At 39.5% G+C, this 20,727-nt stretch overlaps 1 protein-coding gene across 1 annotated transcript in view; it reads right to left on the bottom strand.

Moving 5' to 3' along the window:
* The window catches only part of SP100 (SP100 nuclear body protein), a 70,423-nt gene that overhangs the window by 37,383 nt on the left and 12,313 nt on the right, over positions 1-20,727 (bottom strand). Inside the window, exons 2-9 of the mRNA XM_074314727.2 lie at positions 12,512-12,674; positions 12,159-12,327; positions 9,244-9,327; positions 7,871-7,924; positions 5,087-5,236; positions 4,449-4,532; positions 1,730-1,876; positions 991-1,065 (exon numbers count right to left, since the gene is read on the bottom strand). Of these exons, the coding sequence (XP_074170828.2) occupies positions 991-1,065; positions 1,730-1,876; positions 4,449-4,532; positions 5,087-5,236; positions 7,871-7,924; positions 9,244-9,327; positions 12,159-12,327; positions 12,512-12,674 (926 nt within the window). The remainder of the gene's footprint in view (positions 1-990; positions 1,066-1,729; positions 1,877-4,448; positions 4,533-5,086; positions 5,237-7,870; positions 7,925-9,243; positions 9,328-12,158; positions 12,328-12,511; positions 12,675-20,727) is intronic.

Raw genomic sequence — 20,727 nt, 5'->3', positions numbered from 1 at the left:
TGTTCGTAAGTCTTTTCCTAGTGTTTCCAGAAATAGGTTTGTTGCTAATGTCCTTTGAGAAAGTAGGAAGGAAAAACAAATCACCAGTTTGTGCAGTAAAGAGTGACAGATCTTATGGCAACCCATGCAGCACATAGGATTGAGAAAACAACAGTTTGATGACCTTTTTGAGCTCTAATTTTACAAAGGAAATAACGCAGAATCCAGGAAGCTAGTCTTGTCTTTCCCTCTGTCTCCATGAGACTTTGTAGAGACCTTGAAACATTTATGTGATTGTGTTTTCTCATCTAGAAACAAGGGTAACATGTCCATCCTGCTTGCCCCCCAGGGTTATTGTAAAGGAAAAAGTAGATATTGTTTGTAAAGGTCCTTTGAAAAACCACTATGTATGTCATGACGTCCTTAAGAACTCTGTCAAAAACAACACTTTGGGTTTCAGAATAACTTAGCCATTTCTACTAACAGAAAAATAGATGTCTTGTGACGCTATTCAAAGTTTGTGATTAAATGAGAATATGACTTTCTAATAAAGGAATATTTAGCTTCCTCTTCTTTGTAGAAATCACTGTAGAAAACCAACACTTCATAGGCAGAGAAACTAGTTAGTTTTGCAACAAACTCATTACGTTGCTAGCTTATTGCTACTATACAATCAATATAGGGTACATATTAGGTTGGTGCAAAAATCATTACGGTTTAAAAGGTTAATAATAATTGCAGAAACCGCAATGACTTTTGCACCAACCTAATATGTGGACTAAAGGACCCATCGATTAGTAGGCCTCACTCTCAAGAATAAACTATATATAGTATATAATGATTTCTTATCCTGTATTTCCCAAAATGATCCAATAAAATAAATGCACAGAATGAGATTCCAGAATAAACTGGATTCATGGTACAGAAGGGGCTCAGAACCAGATGCCTCAGTAAACAGCAGCTCTTAACTCAGGTTCCTGCAGCCCAAGCCTCTCTCTCCCACCTCCTTACCAGGCCTCCTTAGTTCCAAGGTTCTCGGGGTCTCATCTCCATCACTGGATTCTGAGGAGTCATCACTGCTGATCACTGCACAGAGGAGCAAAACCCCTTAGTTGCTCAGGGGGGCGCCATGGAACCCACAGACAGGAAACCCCATAACGAGTATCAGGAAGACCTGGAAACTGTTAGCTAGGTCACCCAGGTGTGTGCCTGAATGTGTGAGACAAGCGGTTGCTCCAGGTCTTATGCAAAAGGTGAGGAAATTCATGCACGGACGTCAGCTTTGCCCATCCCGCACCTCTTCCTACTCCCACCCTATTTTACCTCTCTCTTTTACTCTCATTTTACTTCACTTTCCTTTTAGCTTGGCTCATTTCCCCTAAGTATGCCTGTCTTTCTGGGGATGCCTCTCTTTATACCTCTCTCTGTCTTTATATGTCTCTTTCTCCATCTCCTCTCATGAGTATCTTGGCTCTCCAATGTTTTCCCCTTCTCTTTCATTCCTACCCCCATACTTTCCTCTCTTGAGTCTCTCAGACATCAATACTTACATCTGCCATTTCTGTCGTTTGGTAAATTTCCAATTTCTGGGAACCCTCTTCTGCTAAATTCCCTGCATAAGGCAGTGGTTTGCTTCCCCTTCTGCCTCCGTCAAGGTCACCTGGATCTCCTCGGTGGACCATGATGACATGTCCCAGACCCTAGCCCAGTACCTGGGATTCACATTGCATGTTCTTTCCATCAGCCTTACCTATTATTTCAGATGCCTGGAGACACGCAGTCCTTGCTTGCGATTGCCTTTCAACTTCTGAATGAAAAAATGACTTTTCCTTCTTTATATCCACCAGTAGTACAGAACAGGAATTAAGTTTGATTCCATGGTTGGGTAGCTCCGCTCCTGGACCAAATTGTAATAAATGAAGAATTTTGTTTGTCTCCCGCAAAAGGATTGAGCACCCCTCATGCCATGAACAAGCCCTTCTTCTCTCTCCACTATAGGAAAAAGCTTACTCTCACCCCTTCCTTTCCTGCAGCTCAACTCTGTCCCTTCCTTTGTGCCACTCTTAACTTTGGTTTTATTGTTTTCATTTTTGTTTTTACTTTACTTTTACCACACTTCTCATTCTTTGATGATGATGATGATGATTTTTTTTTTTTTTTTTGCCTTTTCAAAAATAAAAATTATAGTTGGAGTGAAACATACATAAAATTGGTAACTTATAAATTTGGAATTATCACAGAGGAGGCATATCTGAGTAACCATTACTTTGACAAGTACTAGGTGATTACTAACACCCCAGAAAGCCTATTAGTGATGCCTCCCACTAACTGTCCCCACTGATCTTGTTCAAGTGAACCATCACTTTGATATTTAACATCACAGACGATTAATTTATCCAGTTCAGAAATTTATATGAATTTGTTTAAATGGAATCATGTATTCCCCCCACTCTTCTCTCTCTTCCTCCCTCCCTTCCTCTCCCTCTGCCTCTCTGTCATTTGGTTGTGGGAATTTGACTTATTTTCTCAACATTATGTGTGTGACAGGCATCTGTGTTAATTTTGTGTATTTATTTTCACTGCTGTATAATATTCCATTATAGAAATTATCCATTAAAAATAAAACCATTGGAAGATTACATCGAACAGTTTTCCAAAAACTATGTAATCTCAGAGATTTAGTTAAGAGAACTTGGTAAATTCAAATAACTCAAAGGAGTTTGGTTTGTGGGAATATGGCATGAGGGAGTGAGAGGAAAGGAATGGGGAAATATGTAGCTGTGCGGTAGGTGTCTTTCAATACTCCACACCATGCAATGTTGACCAAATGCTGAGGCCACAAAAAGGTATTGTGTTTTCAACAGGAAAGCCGTATGACCTGCTTTGAACTTTTGAAAGATTCATTGAGCTGAAGTGCAGAGAATGGATCTGAGGGGAGCAAGCTAAGAGGAAGGAGACCGTTCCTCTATTGAAGTGAGAAGCGAAAGGGATCTGGGTTAGAGTGAGTGCACTTAGGATGGAGAACAATGGGAAGGTTAGAGATATTCTAACGTTGTCAGTGAAAGAGTGGCTGCTAAAATCATGGTTGTTTCCATTCACTAAGTTTTTGGACTGTTTGTTACTCAGCAGCAGATAACAGATATAGCCTCCAAATATAGATGTCCATCAGATCTTCCAATAAAGATCTTCAGACACTTGAAGGAATGAGCCTATATAACAGGTCTGGGCTGAAGATGTCTATTTAGAAATCACTAGATTATAGACGGTAACTGAAATTATGGAGAGAACGAGAGCCTGGAAAGAGGCCTATTTTTATCTGAGAGGGTTTTGGGGCCATTTTGATCATCATGAATACCTTATCCTTCTCAATGTATTATGAACAGCCCCTTGTGTCTTCTTTACTGAGACTGTCTCCTCAAATGAGACCGTGTCTTGATTTGTCTGCTCTCTACCAATTCTTCATTGTCCTTTGCTCATTAGCTACATAGTTCTCTTTGTGTCTCACCCCATTTTTGTATTCACTGATATTCATTTCCCTCTGTATCTTTCTCTATTCATTCTCTTTTCCTCTAAATTTTTTCAATCACTGTCCCTCAGGCCCCAGCAGGTCTAGGGTGAGGCAAAGGAGGTCCCTAGACACAAGAAGGTGCCAAGAGGGAGAGCCTCCTTATTTGTTCCCTAGGGTCTCCCATGCCTCACTCTAGACCTGGCCCTGTTGTCTCCTACCAAAGTTTTCAGTTTATCCTGTCTCTGTTAAGTTTCCTACTTTCTTCCATTCTATTCCTGTTTCTTAATTATCAGTGTGGCCTGTGTATGCCTCTTCCGTATTAATTTTGTCTTTCCATAAATTTCCCTTATCTCAAGCATTCAGATCATGCCCAAAGCTTTTCCCCTGTGCCTTTGTTCACCATGTCAAGTCCCTCCACCTGCCCCTTCATTTCTGAAGGTCCGTCACCTGGGCTTCCTTACTTCCAAAGCTGACCAGCAGCATCATGCACGACTTCCATGTTTCTAACTTCTAAAACCAAGTGGCAACTTATTTTACTTCCAAAGCTGACCAGCAGCATCATGCACGACTTCCATGTTTCTAACTTCTAAAACCAAGTGGCAACTTATTTCTTTTCACCAACTGCTCAACATGGCACTGTTCAAATTCCATGTCAATTTATCTGAAATCTATCTCACTCTTATACTTTATTTGGTGTTCCCCAATCCATCTATTCTATGGTCTTGCTCTTGGCATTCTCTCCCCAGGGACATCCCTCCAGGAAAAGATGAGCTCTCTTTCACTTCACTCCATTTCACACCTGTTGAAAGCAGTCAGAGGTTATGTGCACAAGGTTATGTGTTCTGGGTGGTGTTAAGGTGGGTGGGGGAGAATGGTTGGTATGAGACAACAAAGGAAAGCTTTTGCTCTCGTAGATAAACAAAGATATAGTTAGGAAATTGGAAAGACAGGTGATAATTACTTTCTTCATCGCAGGGCAATGGTCTGGGTGTCTCTGATCTTCCACCCTTATTATTCACTTCGATGGACACTTGTTCGCAGGAGTCTGAAAATAAAAGACAACAGGTGAGATTCAACAGAGCCTCGCTCTGCCCTGTTACCATTTTGTTTCACCTCACCCAGCTTCTCTTTTCCTCTCGTGCTCCTACTTGTAGCCCGTCTTCATATATTGTCACCTTCACCCATGAAAGTGTGCTTTATTGATTCCACGTTCAATCTCCCCGACTTCTTTGGAATTTTGTTTCTGTCTCTCTTCCCCATGAGGCTCTGTGGCTGTTCATCCTTCATTTCTTAATTCTTCCTTCCTTCCTACTTTCCTTCCTTCCTACCTCCTTCTCTCTCTCTCTCTCTCTCTCTCTCTCTCTCTCTCTCTCTCTCTCTCTCTCTCTTTCTCTCTCTCTCTCCTTTCTCTTTGTTTCTTTCTCTTTGCAGGTCTCTCCTATCAATATATCAGGCTCAATTCTTGCAAGCTGTGTGTCTATGTGATTTCCCCTTCTTTGTTAATAGGTGTCTACTTAATTCATGCAGTACTTTTTTGTCTACCACCAGCAAGTACCCCTTGGTCCCCACACTCATGCAAACGTAGTCACTCATCCTTACCTGCTGGCTCAGACTCTTGGGCACGTTGTTCACTTGCTTGTTGGCTTTCTAGTGTATCATTGTTGCCACTGGTTGTACCTTTTCTCCTTGCGTTCATCTGCTCTGTTTCACAGAGGAGCTCTGAGAGTCCATTTTCAGGTGGGGTTGTACCTAAACCACGTTTTGATTCATAGATATTTTATGTGACTTCTGCATCAATCAGGGTCCAACAGGAAAATACAAATCTCTCTAAGCTTTTAAAGCAGAGGAATTTAATCCAGGACATTGGTTACACAGTTGATAGAAGTGCTGAGAAGCCCAAATGGAAGAATGTGGCAACTTAAAGAATTGTCAACAGGAAGCTATGGGAGGGACAAAGGGTGAGCTCCTGTGCTGAGGTCACCAGGTAGGTAGAAGCTGGACAATGGCTGTCCTGTTTGGTGGGAGGTGGTGTCATGTGAGATGCAGCTGTTGCCAGAATTGCAGGCTGAGGCATGGCGGGGAAATGTCCAGCTTCTCCCTTGTTCCTAATGTCTTGCTAGCAGTGTCTCCCATGTTTGGAACCCAGCAGAAGCCAGCAAGCAAGAGAGCTGGCAGGCAAGTCTGCAGGGGCCAGTGGTCAGAGAGCGAAGGCAAAGCAGAGCAGGAAACAATAAGGAATGAGTCCCTGTGCAAACCATCCAGGACCAACACAGCCCCTTCCCCATGGCGACCCCCTCTGCTCATTATGGATCCAACAACCCGTCCCACTCAGTCCCACCAACCTCAATCGCATATGAATGGATACATGTTTTTTCAGTGCATTTGGATTTTTTCAGTTAGTGCCTTTTCCTAAGGATAGTCATTTATGTAAAGTATGACTTAAAAATTAATTCCCCCGATTCTAATATAGAATGTGGGCCCTGGTGCGTGTTTTGGCCACATTCCCAGTTCCTAGGAGCCTCCTCTTTGGGTGGTGGGCATGAGACACATCCCCTCCCTCATCTGTGCATGTCAGTCAGCTGTCCCTGCTGGGTCAGACTCTTGGACACAGTTATTGGTGGTTTTGTGCATTCATGTGGGTTGTAGGTTGACATTTCTCTCTTTCTAGTCATTGCTCCCCTTCACTGAGATGCTCTGGGATTTCATTTCCAGGCAGGGCAGCCCCCAGGCCATTTAGTGAATTATAATGTCACTACAATCTCACCCCACACCCTCCACACACACCCTGGATCCTTCTCCTCTGCTCATTACTAGTAACTTTCCTTTCACTCACCCCTTCCTCTTCCCACCAGTTGCACTAGTAGGTAAACATTTAACATGGATTCGTGCATTTTAAAAGACATTTTTAAATGTTAACTTTTTAAATAACTGTGATTTCAAAAGTATAACTATGCTTTCAAAAATCACTCTGAAAGCTATTTCTTTTATAAAATGTATTACTAATTTAGAACATTCTTTCTTAAACAACACATCCCACTGGAAGCTACATAGTGGGGACTTTCCACGGTGCCCGAAGTTCCCTGAGACTCTGCCATGTCTCTCATTTCCAAACGAGAGCCATGGAATAAAGACATGACGTTCATCATAGTCTGCTCTAGGGATGGGGACCCGGGGCCCTCACTTTATCTTCCTGGGATTGAGGCTCCTATTGCTTTTCTTCCCGTTCCATGACCGGGGGGATAATTGAATCCACAAAGGACATACGTGAGCAGAGAAAATCCCCAGTTTACTGTAGTGGTTAACGGCTCAGACTGTGGCACCAGAATCACATAATAATGATCATTAAATACAGGAATATTAACAAATGCATGGAACGCTGAGGAAGTACCAGGATGAGAGTGAATGCTTGACGTGACACAACTTGTTTAAAATCCATCACCCTGTGAGGTGGGTACTATTATCACATCCATTTTATAGATGATGAAACTAAGAGACAAAGATCGTCAGCCATTTCCCCAAGGTCACAGGGCAGAATCTGAAGCCAGGCGGTTGCTCGCCAGTCCTGCTCTGACGCTGCCTCACATCACAGCCCAATCCCTTGTCTCAGTGGGTGAACTTATACAAGCCGCCGACTCTCTGAGCTGATTCTTTGTCCTCACAATAGTGTAGATGATAGACCATCATTTTGAGGTGTTGGAGAAGATTAAATGAAATATTTCCTGTGACTGATCAGAAAATTAACTCTTTATAATTAATGTCTTAAATTTATAATATTTTAAATAATTTAATAACATTACTGAGGGTTCTAGATTAAGGGAAGGTCAAGGGTATAAGCAGTGGTTATCGGCTGTTAAAGTACCAGCGCTTTTTCAGAGGCCCGTCTGGCGTTTGGCAGGTAGGTCCTGGCCTGCTGCCCCAAGGCTGACGGGAGAGGGTTTGCTCGGGAGGCACTGTGTGCAAGGTCCTCTGTGAGGGGCCCAACAGGTGAGGGACCCTGGCCCAGGAGGAACACACGCCCCTCCAGTCCCCCACCACTCTCACTGCAGCGCTGCCCACCCACTGCTGGATGTGACCTCCAAGCACAGAGGCCTTGGCTGGATTCCAGCAGGACAGAGGCAGAAAACTGTGAAGCCTGGAGCACAGACAATAACGTCCTGGCCCAGAGCCATGAGGAACTGGCTGTAAGTGTGTTTAAGGACTGTGAACAGAGCGGATCTCCCAGGCAACCAAGAGAATGAAGACCTAAATAATTGGAGAAATTGAGTACACAAAGACTGACAGTTCTGGGCAATTAGAACTAAAAGGAAGCAGCCCTCCCACCACTACACCTTTAGAATTGGACAAGACCAGCAAAGGATCAAAGAACAGTCAACAGGAACAGACCATTGTCACGCCAGGTGTTTGTGTACATCCAGGAGAGGGACTTTTCAACAGTTCCTAGGGGACAGAAATTAGAGGTTTTTTTCAGAAATTGAACTATAGGCTGTGCCATTCTCCCCTAATCTCTTTCTAATTTTTATAAAGTAGAACTTAAAAACCCCCTCCGGGTATCAATATAGAGCTCATCTGGACCTGGGAGAACCCACACGACTCTTGCCATCACCTGCACCCCTGGCTGAGAGGACATCAGCCAGGCCATCTCACTGTGTGTCCTCCAAAAGCTACCCAGACTAGCAATGGCTTTTCTTGTCGCCGACGGCCATAGCAAACCTGCCTTTGTCCCCAGAGCTGCCCCTGATAAGGTAAGTGGCCTTACCTTACTTCCTACAAAGTCCTGGTGCCTCGCTCCCCACCCCTTCACACCATACCCTCCCTCTGCGTCTGTTCACTCTCTCTTGCTGGCCTTTCCCTGAGCTTCAGTGGCTGAGTCTCCTCCACTTCCTCCAGCTCCTGGTGTTCCTTCTGTATCTCTCTCTCTGCATATGTTTCCCTAATTTGGTCTCATGTTTCTGTCTTTTCCATGAGACGACCTGGGTGTGTCCAGGGCTAAGAACACAGGCTCTGGGTTCAGAATGCCTGGGTCCATCCTTGCTCATTTGCCCACACACCTGGTCTCTCTGATTTCAGTTTCCTTATCTGCAAAATGGGCACATAAGTAATACTAACCTCTAAAGGCAGCTGTGAGCAGAGCACTAAATCCACAACTGTCAGAGTAAATGTTCAATAAGTGAGCACTTAATAATAGTTGTTTTTATTGTGTTTTCTACCCTTTTCCTTGTCTTTTCTTTCCCCTCCTTCCCTTCTCTCAAATTACCAATATCCTCTTCTCCACACCTCTACATCTTCCTGTCATCGTTCTCTAGATGACCGCCTTTCCCCTTAAACATTCCTGCTCTTGCACGTCATCCCCCACAGTTAAATCAGTTCCTTCTTCTATCATCATCAAGGGTCTCCTCTTTGAGTTGACCTTGAACCCATAGTTCTTAGCCCTTCACAGTTTCATGCTGATCTTCTCCTAAGGGCCCTTGTAAATCACAATTACTTCCAGGTCATCATTCTCTTTAAATCTGGTTTCCTGACTCACACCCTGGGTTTCTGTTTTGCTGAATTGGTCATTGGGTCAACAGTGGCTTGTCGTAGTCACTCCTGCAGGATCGGCCTCTGGTCACGGGCTCATACAAACACCCCTCCCTGCCTTCTCCATGCTCCTCAGTGTTTCTTCCCTGATCCCCAATCTCCTCTCAGGACAGGACCCCAATTCCTCTTCTCCTTTCCTCTTATCAGATGAGAATCGGTTTTTATCTGGTCACAATCACCTTGTTCAATGCTGAGTGGGATATTAGTCCTGTCCTCACATGGGTCTTCATCACTTTCTTGGGGACAAATTTTATCTTGGATCGCTGAAGACAAGGAGAGAGAAGACAGTTAGAAATCTCCATCAGAGACAAGGGACAACATCTCAAATCTACAGATTTTGGAATTTCCAGCCCTCAGGTCACTCCGAGCTCAGTGAGTCCCAATCCTCATAGTAAAGATACCCCCTCATCCCTGGGACAGAAAGGAGAACCCCCAACAAGGGAGCCTTTATGTCCCCCACACAGAGGGGAGCCACTGAAATGTCAGGGTAAAGGAGTCACAGAAACAATGTGAGCCTGTTACTCATGTGAAAAAAATTCAGATGGCTGGGAAAGTACATATCACAATAAATACTGGAAGTGAAATACTGGGTATCCTGACCTGTTCAAACTGTTAGGAAGAAACACAGGGATTTCCTTGGTAGAAGGACTAGGATCCTAGAGAGGCCGCGTGTATAAAAGAGGAAGCCCAACAGCTTTACAGATGGGGCTGGACAAGAGGAGGGTTGGACTTAGTTGGGTCACGGAGGGTGAGCGCTTCCCAAAGGGACATCAGAGGACAAAGCAGAGGAACTAGACAGACCTCCCGGACGCCCTGATCCCAGGAACAAAGGAAGGACACTCTCTGAAGCTGAAAGCAGGAGAGCACATTGTGGTGCTGGGGGACGTCCAGAGATGCCTGGACCAGGGACCCAGGGGGCTGTCAGAAAGGGCAGGCAGGGCACCAGCCCAGGGCGCCTGCATAATGGTGACCCAGCAAATGTAGAGAGAAAGGAAAGAATCAAAGAAAGCTGGGACTGGGTGTCTGCGGGGAGTCCAAGGAGGAGGAGATACCATGGCAAGAGGTGGGCTGGCACCGTCCCAGGACTGATGGTGGCAGCTTCTCCTGGGACAATGCCCATCGGTTGGTAGACGGACAGGAGTCTGGGAACCACGGATGCTTTGACATGGCTACAAATCCCAGCAAAATCAGGTGGAAGTTACGAGAAGAACAAAGGGCCTGCTGCCCAGGATAGGTGACGTGGAACTGTGTGCAGGTGTCCCTCTGGGGGGGTCAGAGGAATCTGCACACAGGATGAAGGTGGGGTCCAGGCAGCAGGAGAGAGTGTCATGCCCTCAGCTGCTTGAGTTTGTGCTGTTGCCGCACAGCCCCCATGGACAGCAGGGTTCCGGAGGCAGCAGCTGTGACCTTCCTCAGGGGCAGGTTGGTGGCAGAGGGTATAGGTGTCATTCACCCCAGCACAGGGAGCCCCAGAAACTTAATTGTGATTCGTGTGCTGGGGCTCAGGTAGGAGGGTCCCCACAGTACATGGAGAGGATCAGAGCCCTTAAATTCAGGTCATAGAGGTAATTGCCTTTCCCTTCTTACATATGCTTTGGGACCTCCTGGTTACAAATATAATAGTCACTTGATAGTTGTGACTAAGTATTTGGGTTCCTTTATTCTTTTTCTGACTGAATGACTCGCTGTAGAAATGATTTTGTTCTTAATTCGAAAGGGTTACGATGGACACAAATCAATAAGCCACCCGTTTTATACCTGCTTTAAAGTTTTTTCCTTGTTTGTAAACCTGTTATTATCTCTTTATTGCCTAGCAATGAACTTTAAATTGCTTAGCTTTATATATTAGACTGTCTAAAATCATCTTCAAGTATATCTCTCTTGAATCAGCTCCTACAGTCTGCTTCTTACTCTCTGATTGGGCCATGTCAAATTTGTCCTTGTTTGGAAGACGTACTTATCCCTTTCACACTCTAGGTCAGATCACATAGCATCCATCCTCTTCAGTACATGTGACCATTTTTCTTGTGATGTTTCTATCCCTTATTTGGAGAATTCTACTGAGATTCCATTGGAATAAAAAGTTTACTTAGGCAAGTATATTATCTATCATCTATCTATCTATCTATCTATCTATCTATCTATCTATCTATCTATCTATCTGATATAAATATAGATTAGATACAGATATACTAGAGCATTGTCTTAACTGGGTACCATTAAAAAGTACAAATTATGCTTTTTCAGGAAAAAGTAGAGAATCACACCTTTAATTTTATATAATATCAAAAATAGCCCCTGGCAGAGCAATAGGTTTTGTGATTATTTGATTAATGTTTGTTTCACCCCTTGTGGGGAAAGGGCTAATGCAACCACTTCACCTTCTCTAAGGGCAAATTTGACCGGGGGTTAACTTTCTTGCCTATTATTCTGGAAACCTGATAAAGGTGGACTCTCCGTGGTGTTTCTAGGCCAACACTGGCTCTAGGGTGAAAAGAGACCTGTGACTGGAGGTAGATAACTTGCGTGTGGCCTGCGAGGGACTGTGTGTGAACTCTCAGCCACTTTTGGTCTTCCTTCAGTGTGGTGACACTTGTAACTTGCTGTCCCTCGTGGGGCTCCTGGAACTTATGGCTACAGACTTGTTACATGAGACTTTGACTCCCATGGGCTTGGTGCTGCTAAGCCAGGGGGGGTCCTGCCCCCACCGCTAAGCTGTCGCTCAAGGACGGTGGCAGTCAGCTTGGTGGGCTGCTGTGTGGATCGCTGCAAGGGGCCCACAGAGGAGGAGCAACTGATGCTGCCTTACTGGGATGCTGCGTGTCCTGTCATTGGTCCTTCTAAGTAAATGTGATGCCACTGTGGGTCTGGTTGTCCTGTGAGTCTAAATGCCTAGTTAAGCAGACCTCTGGGTGGGTGTTGTGCCAATTGCCATCGTATCATAACTTTGAGAGGGCTCAGGATACGTGTGTTTTCTTAACTGCTGTATCCCCACTCCCCGGTACCATGTCAGGTACGTGGTAGGAGCTAAATATATACTTGTCAAAAAAAAATTGGCCCTGTTCACCCAGTGGTAGATAATAAACCCAATTACCATTTTCGAAGGTTTTATAAACGTGACTTAAGTCAGGGTATTCTTGCATGTTGATTTCGCTGAACATTGCTTCCAGAAGTTGCAGGTCAAATGTCTTCTCCAGTTCACAGAGAACATTGTACACCACTCTCTGTACAGGGACAAGGTTTCTACAAGACTCTTGAGAATCCTTAAAAAATATTGAATGGAGAAATTGTAAATGCAGACTTCCAAGTTACACAAGAGCCCTAGAAAGTGATTTTATTGTTAATGTATTACAATTCCCTACATAGGTATCTTCTCATGTAAAGTTCTAGAAGTTCTATATATTTGTATGGCTATTAAGTAATTGTGACATAATAAACCTCACTTACTTCATACATTTTATTTGTGATGAGTTCACGGTCACGAAGTATCTCAAGGAACGGAAACGTCTTTTTTATTGCATGTGAAATCTCCATCTTATATCTTTTGAAGTGATTGAATACAGTCTCATAGACTAGTCTGTCGTCTATATTCTGATCTTCTATGGATATCCTAGGGAGGAAAGATATGTGAAAATGGTCATCAAGATTCTGAGATCTTTGTGGAGGCTGTAAGATTCTATAGATAAAGGATAGGCTATGAAGAATCAACATATACAATATAAGTGGTTCCTGAGTAGAAAGTGGAATAAATGGAATTGAAGCAATAAACAAAGATTTAATGGAAGAAATTGTGGAAATTAGGAAAGATGGCCCAGTCAAAGCCATTGTAAAAATATCTTTACATATGTGGAATTTATTTTAATTAAATAATTTTAATTTGTACAAAATTGAGATGGAGTAAATGGGTCAATCACAGAGCTATATAAAACCATGGACTAAAAGTAGAATCAAACCTTGAACATGCATCTAAATTAACAACTAGATTATTGAGTTGTCTTCTACTACTTATTGATGTGTAGGTGTTTGTTATATATCATGGAAAGAAGTGTTTTGTTTGATTTATGATTAGAAACATTTTCTCTCAGTCTGTGGTTTGCCTTTCATTTTCTTAACCTTTCTTTTGATAAAAATTTTTAATTTTGATGAAGCTAAGTATATATTTTTTTCAGTTAATAACTTTAGTGTACTAGGAAATCTTTGCCTACTCAAAGGTAATGGAAATATTAAAAAAACTGGGGCGGCTGGTTAGCTCATTTGGTTAGAGCACGATGCTCATAACACCAGGATTGCTGGTTCGATCCCCACATGGGCCAGTGTGAGATGCACCCTCCACAACTAGACAGAAACATCTACTTGACTTGGAGCTGATGGGTCCTAGAAAAACACACTTAAAAATAAATTTTAAAAAGTTAAAAAAATATATTCAAAAAACCATTTATAGTATAAGCATTAGTATATTTCTGGATTTTCTATTCTGTACCATTGATCTATTTGTCTATCTTTATGCCAATAGCATATCGGCTTGAATACTATCTATTATAGAAAGACTTGAAGTCAGTTAGGAAAAGAGTGTCTTGACTTTTCTAAGTCTTGTGGTTTTCCACGTATCTTTTAAAATCAATCTGTGACTTTCTACAAAAAACCCTTTTGGATTTTTGTAGCCTTTTGCATTAAACCTATAGATAAATTTGGTGAGAAATGACATCTTAACAATATTGAGCTCCAGTCTGTTAACATTGTATAGCTCTCCATTTCTTTGGTTTTCCTTAATTGTGCCTGGAACTGTTTATAATTTTCCATATAGAAGTTATGCACATGTTTTCTGAAACTGACTTTTTACAGTGTTGAGCTGAGTGGTAAAGAACATTTGGGTTAAATGATTTCTTTAAATAACCAAAAAAGTTGAACAATACGATTTCAAATTCAGTACTAAAAATACAGAAATATAGATTAAAAATCGTGGAAAATTGGAAGTAATCACTGGTTGAGTGAAATGAGACTATGAAACTTTATGAAACAATAAAAAATAAAATGAAAAGAAAACATAGCTTGCATTTTCAGAGAGAAAAAAGTAAGGAAAACAATAGGAGTTCTAAATGTTAAGACAGACAAAAAGCAGTATGAAAAATATATTATTTAAAACACTAAATGAAAATGAAAACATGATGACATTGGTAGGCATGGGATCAAAAGTGGAATCCAAGAGGCAATACAAGACAGATTAAGTGACACAAAATTTTCAAAAATCAATAGTAGGCAAGTTAAGGTATTCAAATAAACAAAACCAAAAATAAGGGTATTCATTTCCATATCAAAGCAAAATTCAAGAAACAAATAATGGTACAAATGTTTTATGGAGTTTGAAAAACAATTCACCTTTAGTTTTTGACTCTTCACATAAAAAAAATATACAGGCTCTGGAAAAATGAGCAAGAATTATTTATTATTTAATCTTACGACCTAAAAAAAATGAACATAGCATTTTTTTCAATGTCCTTGAAATGTATATCAATATTGGATATAAACTTGGCCACAAAAAAGTTTCAGTAAGTTATAATCAGTAGAAGCTAAATAGGTTGCACGTTAAAGAAAACAAATCACCCAGAGACTTTAAAAACAAAACAAAAAAATATTGTGTTCGGTCAAAGATAAAATGAGATTTCTGGTTAGAGGCTATTTTAAGGAAAAGGGGACAAAAAGAAAAATAATGAAATAAGAAAGAGTACAGATGGTTCAACATTAGGAAATCTCCTTGTATAACATCACATTAACAAACAAAAGCAGGAAAAAAGTGTATAAATTATCACTAAATGGTTTTAAAAGGGAATTTGATGAGACTTAGCAGCTATTTTTATAAAAACTCTATGAAATAGATAGAAGCTAATACAATATAGTCTCCAAAAATGACAAATAGTATAGTAAACTTTGAAATGATAGTAATTTAAAGAAAAATGACAGGGATGCCTACCATTACCATCATTGTTTTATATATGTTTTTAGAAGTGTTAGTTAACTCAATAGGATGAGAAAATGAAGTCATTGATACAAACACTAAAATAAGATACATTGTATGTCCTACAGTTATATACATAGAAACTCTAGAGACATAAATAAATCTATAAGAACTAGAAAAATAATTTGCCAACATGCATGAATTAAAAAAACAAATATATCAAACTTACAGATTTTACTTGGAACAACATAAATTGAAAATAAACAAAATAATACTTCAGACACAATAGCAAACACATATCTGAAAGGTATGGACCTATATGAAAGAAGCTATAAAAATCTTACTGAAGGAAATTAAATAAGATCTAAATGAATGGAGATATATAAGGTGCACCCAATTAGAAAAGCATAAGAATTTAAAAACAATCTTTCTGAAATTATTCTAAAAGTGTGGTCCACTTGCTACTTGTAATCCCATTGAGACTGGATAAAGTAATATAAAAACTTATATGACAGAATAAATATCTGAGTCCACTCAAACATTTTTTTAAGTAGGTAGAGGAAGATTTAATAGATTCAAATGTTAAAAAAACAGCAATATGGTGTTAAGAGACAATGTAGAAAAATATTTTCAGCCCTTATAACAAAGGCTTAATTTATCTGATATAGAAAGACTATAGCCTATTAATAAAAGATAACAAATAACCCCAAAGAAAACAGAACTGACTAGGTACTTAGAGAAAATTGAAATGTCCAATAACCATGTGAATATACACAAACTAAAACATCAATGAGAAACCATTGCTCACACATTAGATTGGCAAACACAACTTCATAAGGGACACTGCAGCGCGGCAGATCAGAGAAACGGTCATTCATTGCTGGTGGGAACATGAAATGCTGTAGCCTTCATACAACAGATCTGGCCATATCTACTAAATTTTAAGATACACTACTATTGGCCTAGCAGTCAGGCCCACTTTTAGAATCTATCTTATGGAAATAAAAACATTGATAAGCATCTTACAGAAACTAGAGCTCCAGAACTTTCAATGCCTTCCCATTTCCCTCAGAGGAAAACCAAGTCTTTACAGTGTTCAGGGCCCAAAATAATCCAGTCCTACTCTCGTCTTCCCTAGCTCACTTCTCACTGGTCAAACCGCCTCTTTGCTGTTTCTTGACCGCACCAGGCACACTTCAGCCCTAGAAACTTGGTGCTGGCTGTCTGCTCTGTGTAGTGTGTTCTTTGTCCAGATATCCATGTAGTGAACTAACACCCTGATCGCCTTAAGGTCCTTCTTCCATGTCACCTTCTCAATGAGACCTACTTGGACCAACCTAAGAAAGCCACAGCCCCCCACTCTGTTCATGTACTCCCTACCTCCTAATCTAGCTCTATTACTTTTTACCATGTCCTTATTACTCCCTAACATACTAAATTAATCGTTTATGTATTTTATTTAGTGTCCTATTTTGTTTATTGTCCTATTCATTGTCTCTCTTTTCTCAAAAATATATATGCCACAGCAAAGGGATTTTGTTTGTTTTGTCCCTTGATTTATCTTGAGTATCTGATACACACAAGGCAATAATAAATATTTGTTGGCTAGATGGCCATAAGCATTTTTTTTGTAGAAAAATATAACAGTAATAAATAACACTGACCTCCAAACCTGAAAACAATCTGATTGTGCATTTGGCTGAATGGTTGAGTAAATTATGGCAAATCTATACTGATGGCACAGTACATAGCTATTTATTTCTAGAAATTTGGATGGTAGGACATAGTTTTATTGATCGATAAAAATATCAGTTTCAGATTAATATATTATGATCCCATTTTTATACAAAGTATAACAATAATTTATATGTGTGTAAAATTTGAACCAAATGTTGGGAAGGGCATGGAATGCCACATATCAGGCTGTTAACACTGGCTTAGTGAAGAGTGTTAGGGTTTCACATAGATCTCTTCAGATCTTTCTTTTATCATTTTTTATAACATCAGAAGAAATAGAAATAATAGAGCCAACAGAACAACACTTTAGAGTAAATATATTTAATATCCCCACAGATTATGGGATAGTATTGTTTCTAAAAAACAATTAACTGGGAAATTTAGAAATTTAAAAGCAGAGTTCTCAAATAAAAAAAGGTAGGCAAAAGAATAAAATATTTAGGAATAAATTTAACAAATGGAATGCAAATCTTCTATGCTGAAAATGACAAAATATTGCTAAGAAAAATTAAAGCTCTAAATAAACAGAAACATTCCATGTTCGTGGATTAGAAGACAATATATTTAAGATGGCAATTCTCCCCTAATTGATCTATAGATTCAGTGCAGTTCTTATCGAAATCCCAGAAGGCCTTTTTGCAGAAATTGAGGAGCTGACTTCAAATTTTATGTGGAAATACAAAGGACACAGAATAGCCAAAACAATCTTGAGGAACCAAGTTGGAGGACTTATACTCCCTGATTTCAATATTTACTATAAAACTACATTCATCAAGACAGGTATATACTGGCATAAAAATAGATATATGGATCAATGAAACAGATTGGAGAGTGAAGAAATAAACCATTATGTTATTGGTCAATGGATTTTCAACAAGATTGCCAAAGAAATTTAATGAGGAAAAGGTAGTCTTTCAACAAGGATATTTGGATAGCCACATGCAAAAATATTAATTTATACCCTTACCTCACACCACACACCGAACTCAACTCAAAAGGGATCGTAGACCTAAATGTAAGAGCCGGGTCAGCTCCATGGCCACGCATCCTTATCCCATGTAGTCAAAGAGACCCTGTGCTTGCTTTACTGTTCTGCTTTTGTGGTTTTGAAATTCTTAATGATTTGTGAATGGGGGTTCCCCCACTTTCATTTTTTATGGGTTTCCAGAAATTTTGTAGCATCCTGTGTAAGAGTGAAAATGATAAAACTTTTCAAAGACTATAAAAAAGAAAATCTTTGTGACCTGGGGTTAGACAAAAAAGGTAGCCACAACACCAAAAGCATGATCCATAAAAGGATAAATTGGAATTTAACAAAATTTAAATCTGTTTTGCTTCAAAAGTCACCATTAAAAAAATACAAGACTAGTCCCAGTCTGGGAGAGACTGTTAGCCACTAATATTTCTAACGAACGACTTATATATAGATATGTAAAGAATTCTTACAACTCAGTAATTAGATAAATAATCCAATTAAAAGATGGGCTGATTTTAATAGCTATTTCTCCAAAGAGATTTATGAAAGGTAATAAACACATGAGAAGATGCTTAACGTCATTAGTCATTAGAAAAAAAAAAAAAGTTAAAACCAAAACAAGATACCAATGCATACCCAGTGCATTGGCTAAAATCAAAGACATAAAATAACAAGTTTTAGCAAGACTGGAAAAACTGGAAACTTTATACATGCTGCTGGGGACAGAAAATGGTTCCTTGAAAACACTGTAAGATAGTTTCTTAAAACGTTCAACATAATGTTACCATATGACCCAATGACTTCATTCCTAGGCATGTACGGAGAAATAAAAACATGTCCACAAAAGACTTGTATGCAAATATTCATGGCAGCGTTTTTCATAATAGCCAAAAAATGGAAACAGTCCAAAAGTCCATCAACAAGTAAGTGCGTAAATAAAATGTGGTAGATTCATCCAATGTAGTAGTACTTAGCAATTAAAAAGGAATGAAATATTAATACATGCTACAACATGAATGAACCTCAAAAATATTATGCTCAGTGAAAGGATCTAGATTCAAAAGACAGCATAATGTATGATTCCACTGATATGAAATTTCCAGAAAAAAGGAAATCTACAAAGAAAGAAAGTAGGCTAGTGGTTAACTGGGGTTGGGGGATAGGAAGAGGGATTGACTACAAATAGCCATGAGTGAATTTTTTGGGGTGATGACAATGTCCTAAACTTGAATTGTAGTGATGGCTGCAGAACTCTATAAATTTATTCAGTCATTGAATTGTACACCGAAAACAGGTGAACTTATGCAAATTATACCACATTAAAACAATTAAACAGTAAAGATAGACATGTTAATAGCTGAATAGACTCAGTTGAAGAAAAGATAGCCACATTTCTTTCTGGAATGCAAGGAAAAAGAATATATGGAAAACATTTAAAAAGATTAAGGTATACTGCATAATCTGATGTTTCAACATTCTGCCAAGGGGAATTCCAGAAGGAGAGAAGAGAAAGAATGAGAACAAGGAAATCAAATAAAAGGAGGAAAAACATTTCTTAGACTGGAAACTAGTACCTTTGATTAAAAAGGCACATTAAGTGTAAAGAGTGAATATTTAAAACCCACACCTAGATATATTACTGTGAAAGGCTAAACATCAAAGATTACAAACAAATTATAAAGTTTCCAGAGAATAAAAGCAACTACCTACAAGGAATGAAAACCTGATGGAAACCGGAATTTTTATATGTGACAATGCGTGCAGGAAGACAATGAAAAAATTTTCAAAATTTTAAGCGCAAAATCATTTTGAACCTTAATTGTAAACACACCCACATATTCATTCATGTATGAAAATAAAATAAAAATATTTTCAGACCACAAGGACTCAAATAGTTTATGGAGGGAATAGAAAGAGGCAGGAAAGAAATAAAATCAAGTGCCAGTTTTAGCTTAGGAAAAGATAACAAATGACTCCAGACATGGAGAGAACAATACAAGCCTAGGTATGTTTATTAAAAAATCCAGTTTCAACTGAAAAAAAAACAAAAACAAAAAAACCAAGGTATTATTTCCAGTTGTATTGAATGAAAAAATATGGAGCAAAAGAAAGGCACCCAATTCAAAAACAGGTAAGAAAGAGGCTGGGAGAACAAGAAATTCTTGTCAATATTAAGTAAGAATAAGATAACAAGGAAAAATACAAATATACTAGTGATCAAAATAAATTTTAATGAAATAAGCTTACAAAATATGGAAATATGTATATTGGATAGGAAACAAAATTTCACTATATGTATTCTGCTTATAAGGGACATATCAAAAATAAAACAGCTCAACAAGACTGAAAATAAAGAGACTGGAAAAGACGTACTAAACAAACGCAAAGTAAAGAGTGCCCTGTAGCAAAACTAACATCAGAAACAAACAGAATTTAGGTTGAACAGTATTACAAAGACCGCAGAAGGTTATTTCATACCGATAAAAGATATACTCTACCAGATTGCATGGCAGAGGTCATGATCTATATGAAAACATCTTTAAAATATTAAAGGGAAATATTTTACAGCTATGCAGTAGCAGAGCTGGGGTTCAGAACCCCCTCACCAACCTTCCCACCTACTTCCTCACCTCCTCCCCTCCCTCTCAACTGGCATTAGATAGCACAGTATTAATCACTACATTATATTGCCTTTCAAACATGAAGAAGCCTCAAAAATGACATGCATTAGGCCACACAAGAAATAACACTAGACCCTCAAATGAAAACGTCTTAAGGAAAACATTTTCCAACCATATGTGATGAGATCGGAACAAAGAACCAGGACAAAGGAAGACCTCCCCAATCTATCTACTGAGAAGTTTTCACAGCTTTTTCTAAACAGTCGTTAGTTTAAAGAGCAAATCAAAATAGAAATTACAGATGATTAAGAAATAAACCCCAATAAAACATTACATATAAAAACAATAAACATACCCAAAGCGGCACAGAGGTGAA

The sequence above is a fragment of the Rhinolophus sinicus genome, chromosome 17, assembly GCF_057876585.1.
Source record: "Rhinolophus sinicus isolate RSI-liver-muscle chromosome 17, RSI-T2T, whole genome shotgun sequence".
In the NCBI taxonomy this organism is placed as follows: Eukaryota; Metazoa; Chordata; class Mammalia; order Chiroptera; family Rhinolophidae; genus Rhinolophus; species Rhinolophus sinicus.
Note: the sequence above shows the minus strand (reverse complement) of the source record. Positions and strands in the feature narration are given on the sequence as shown.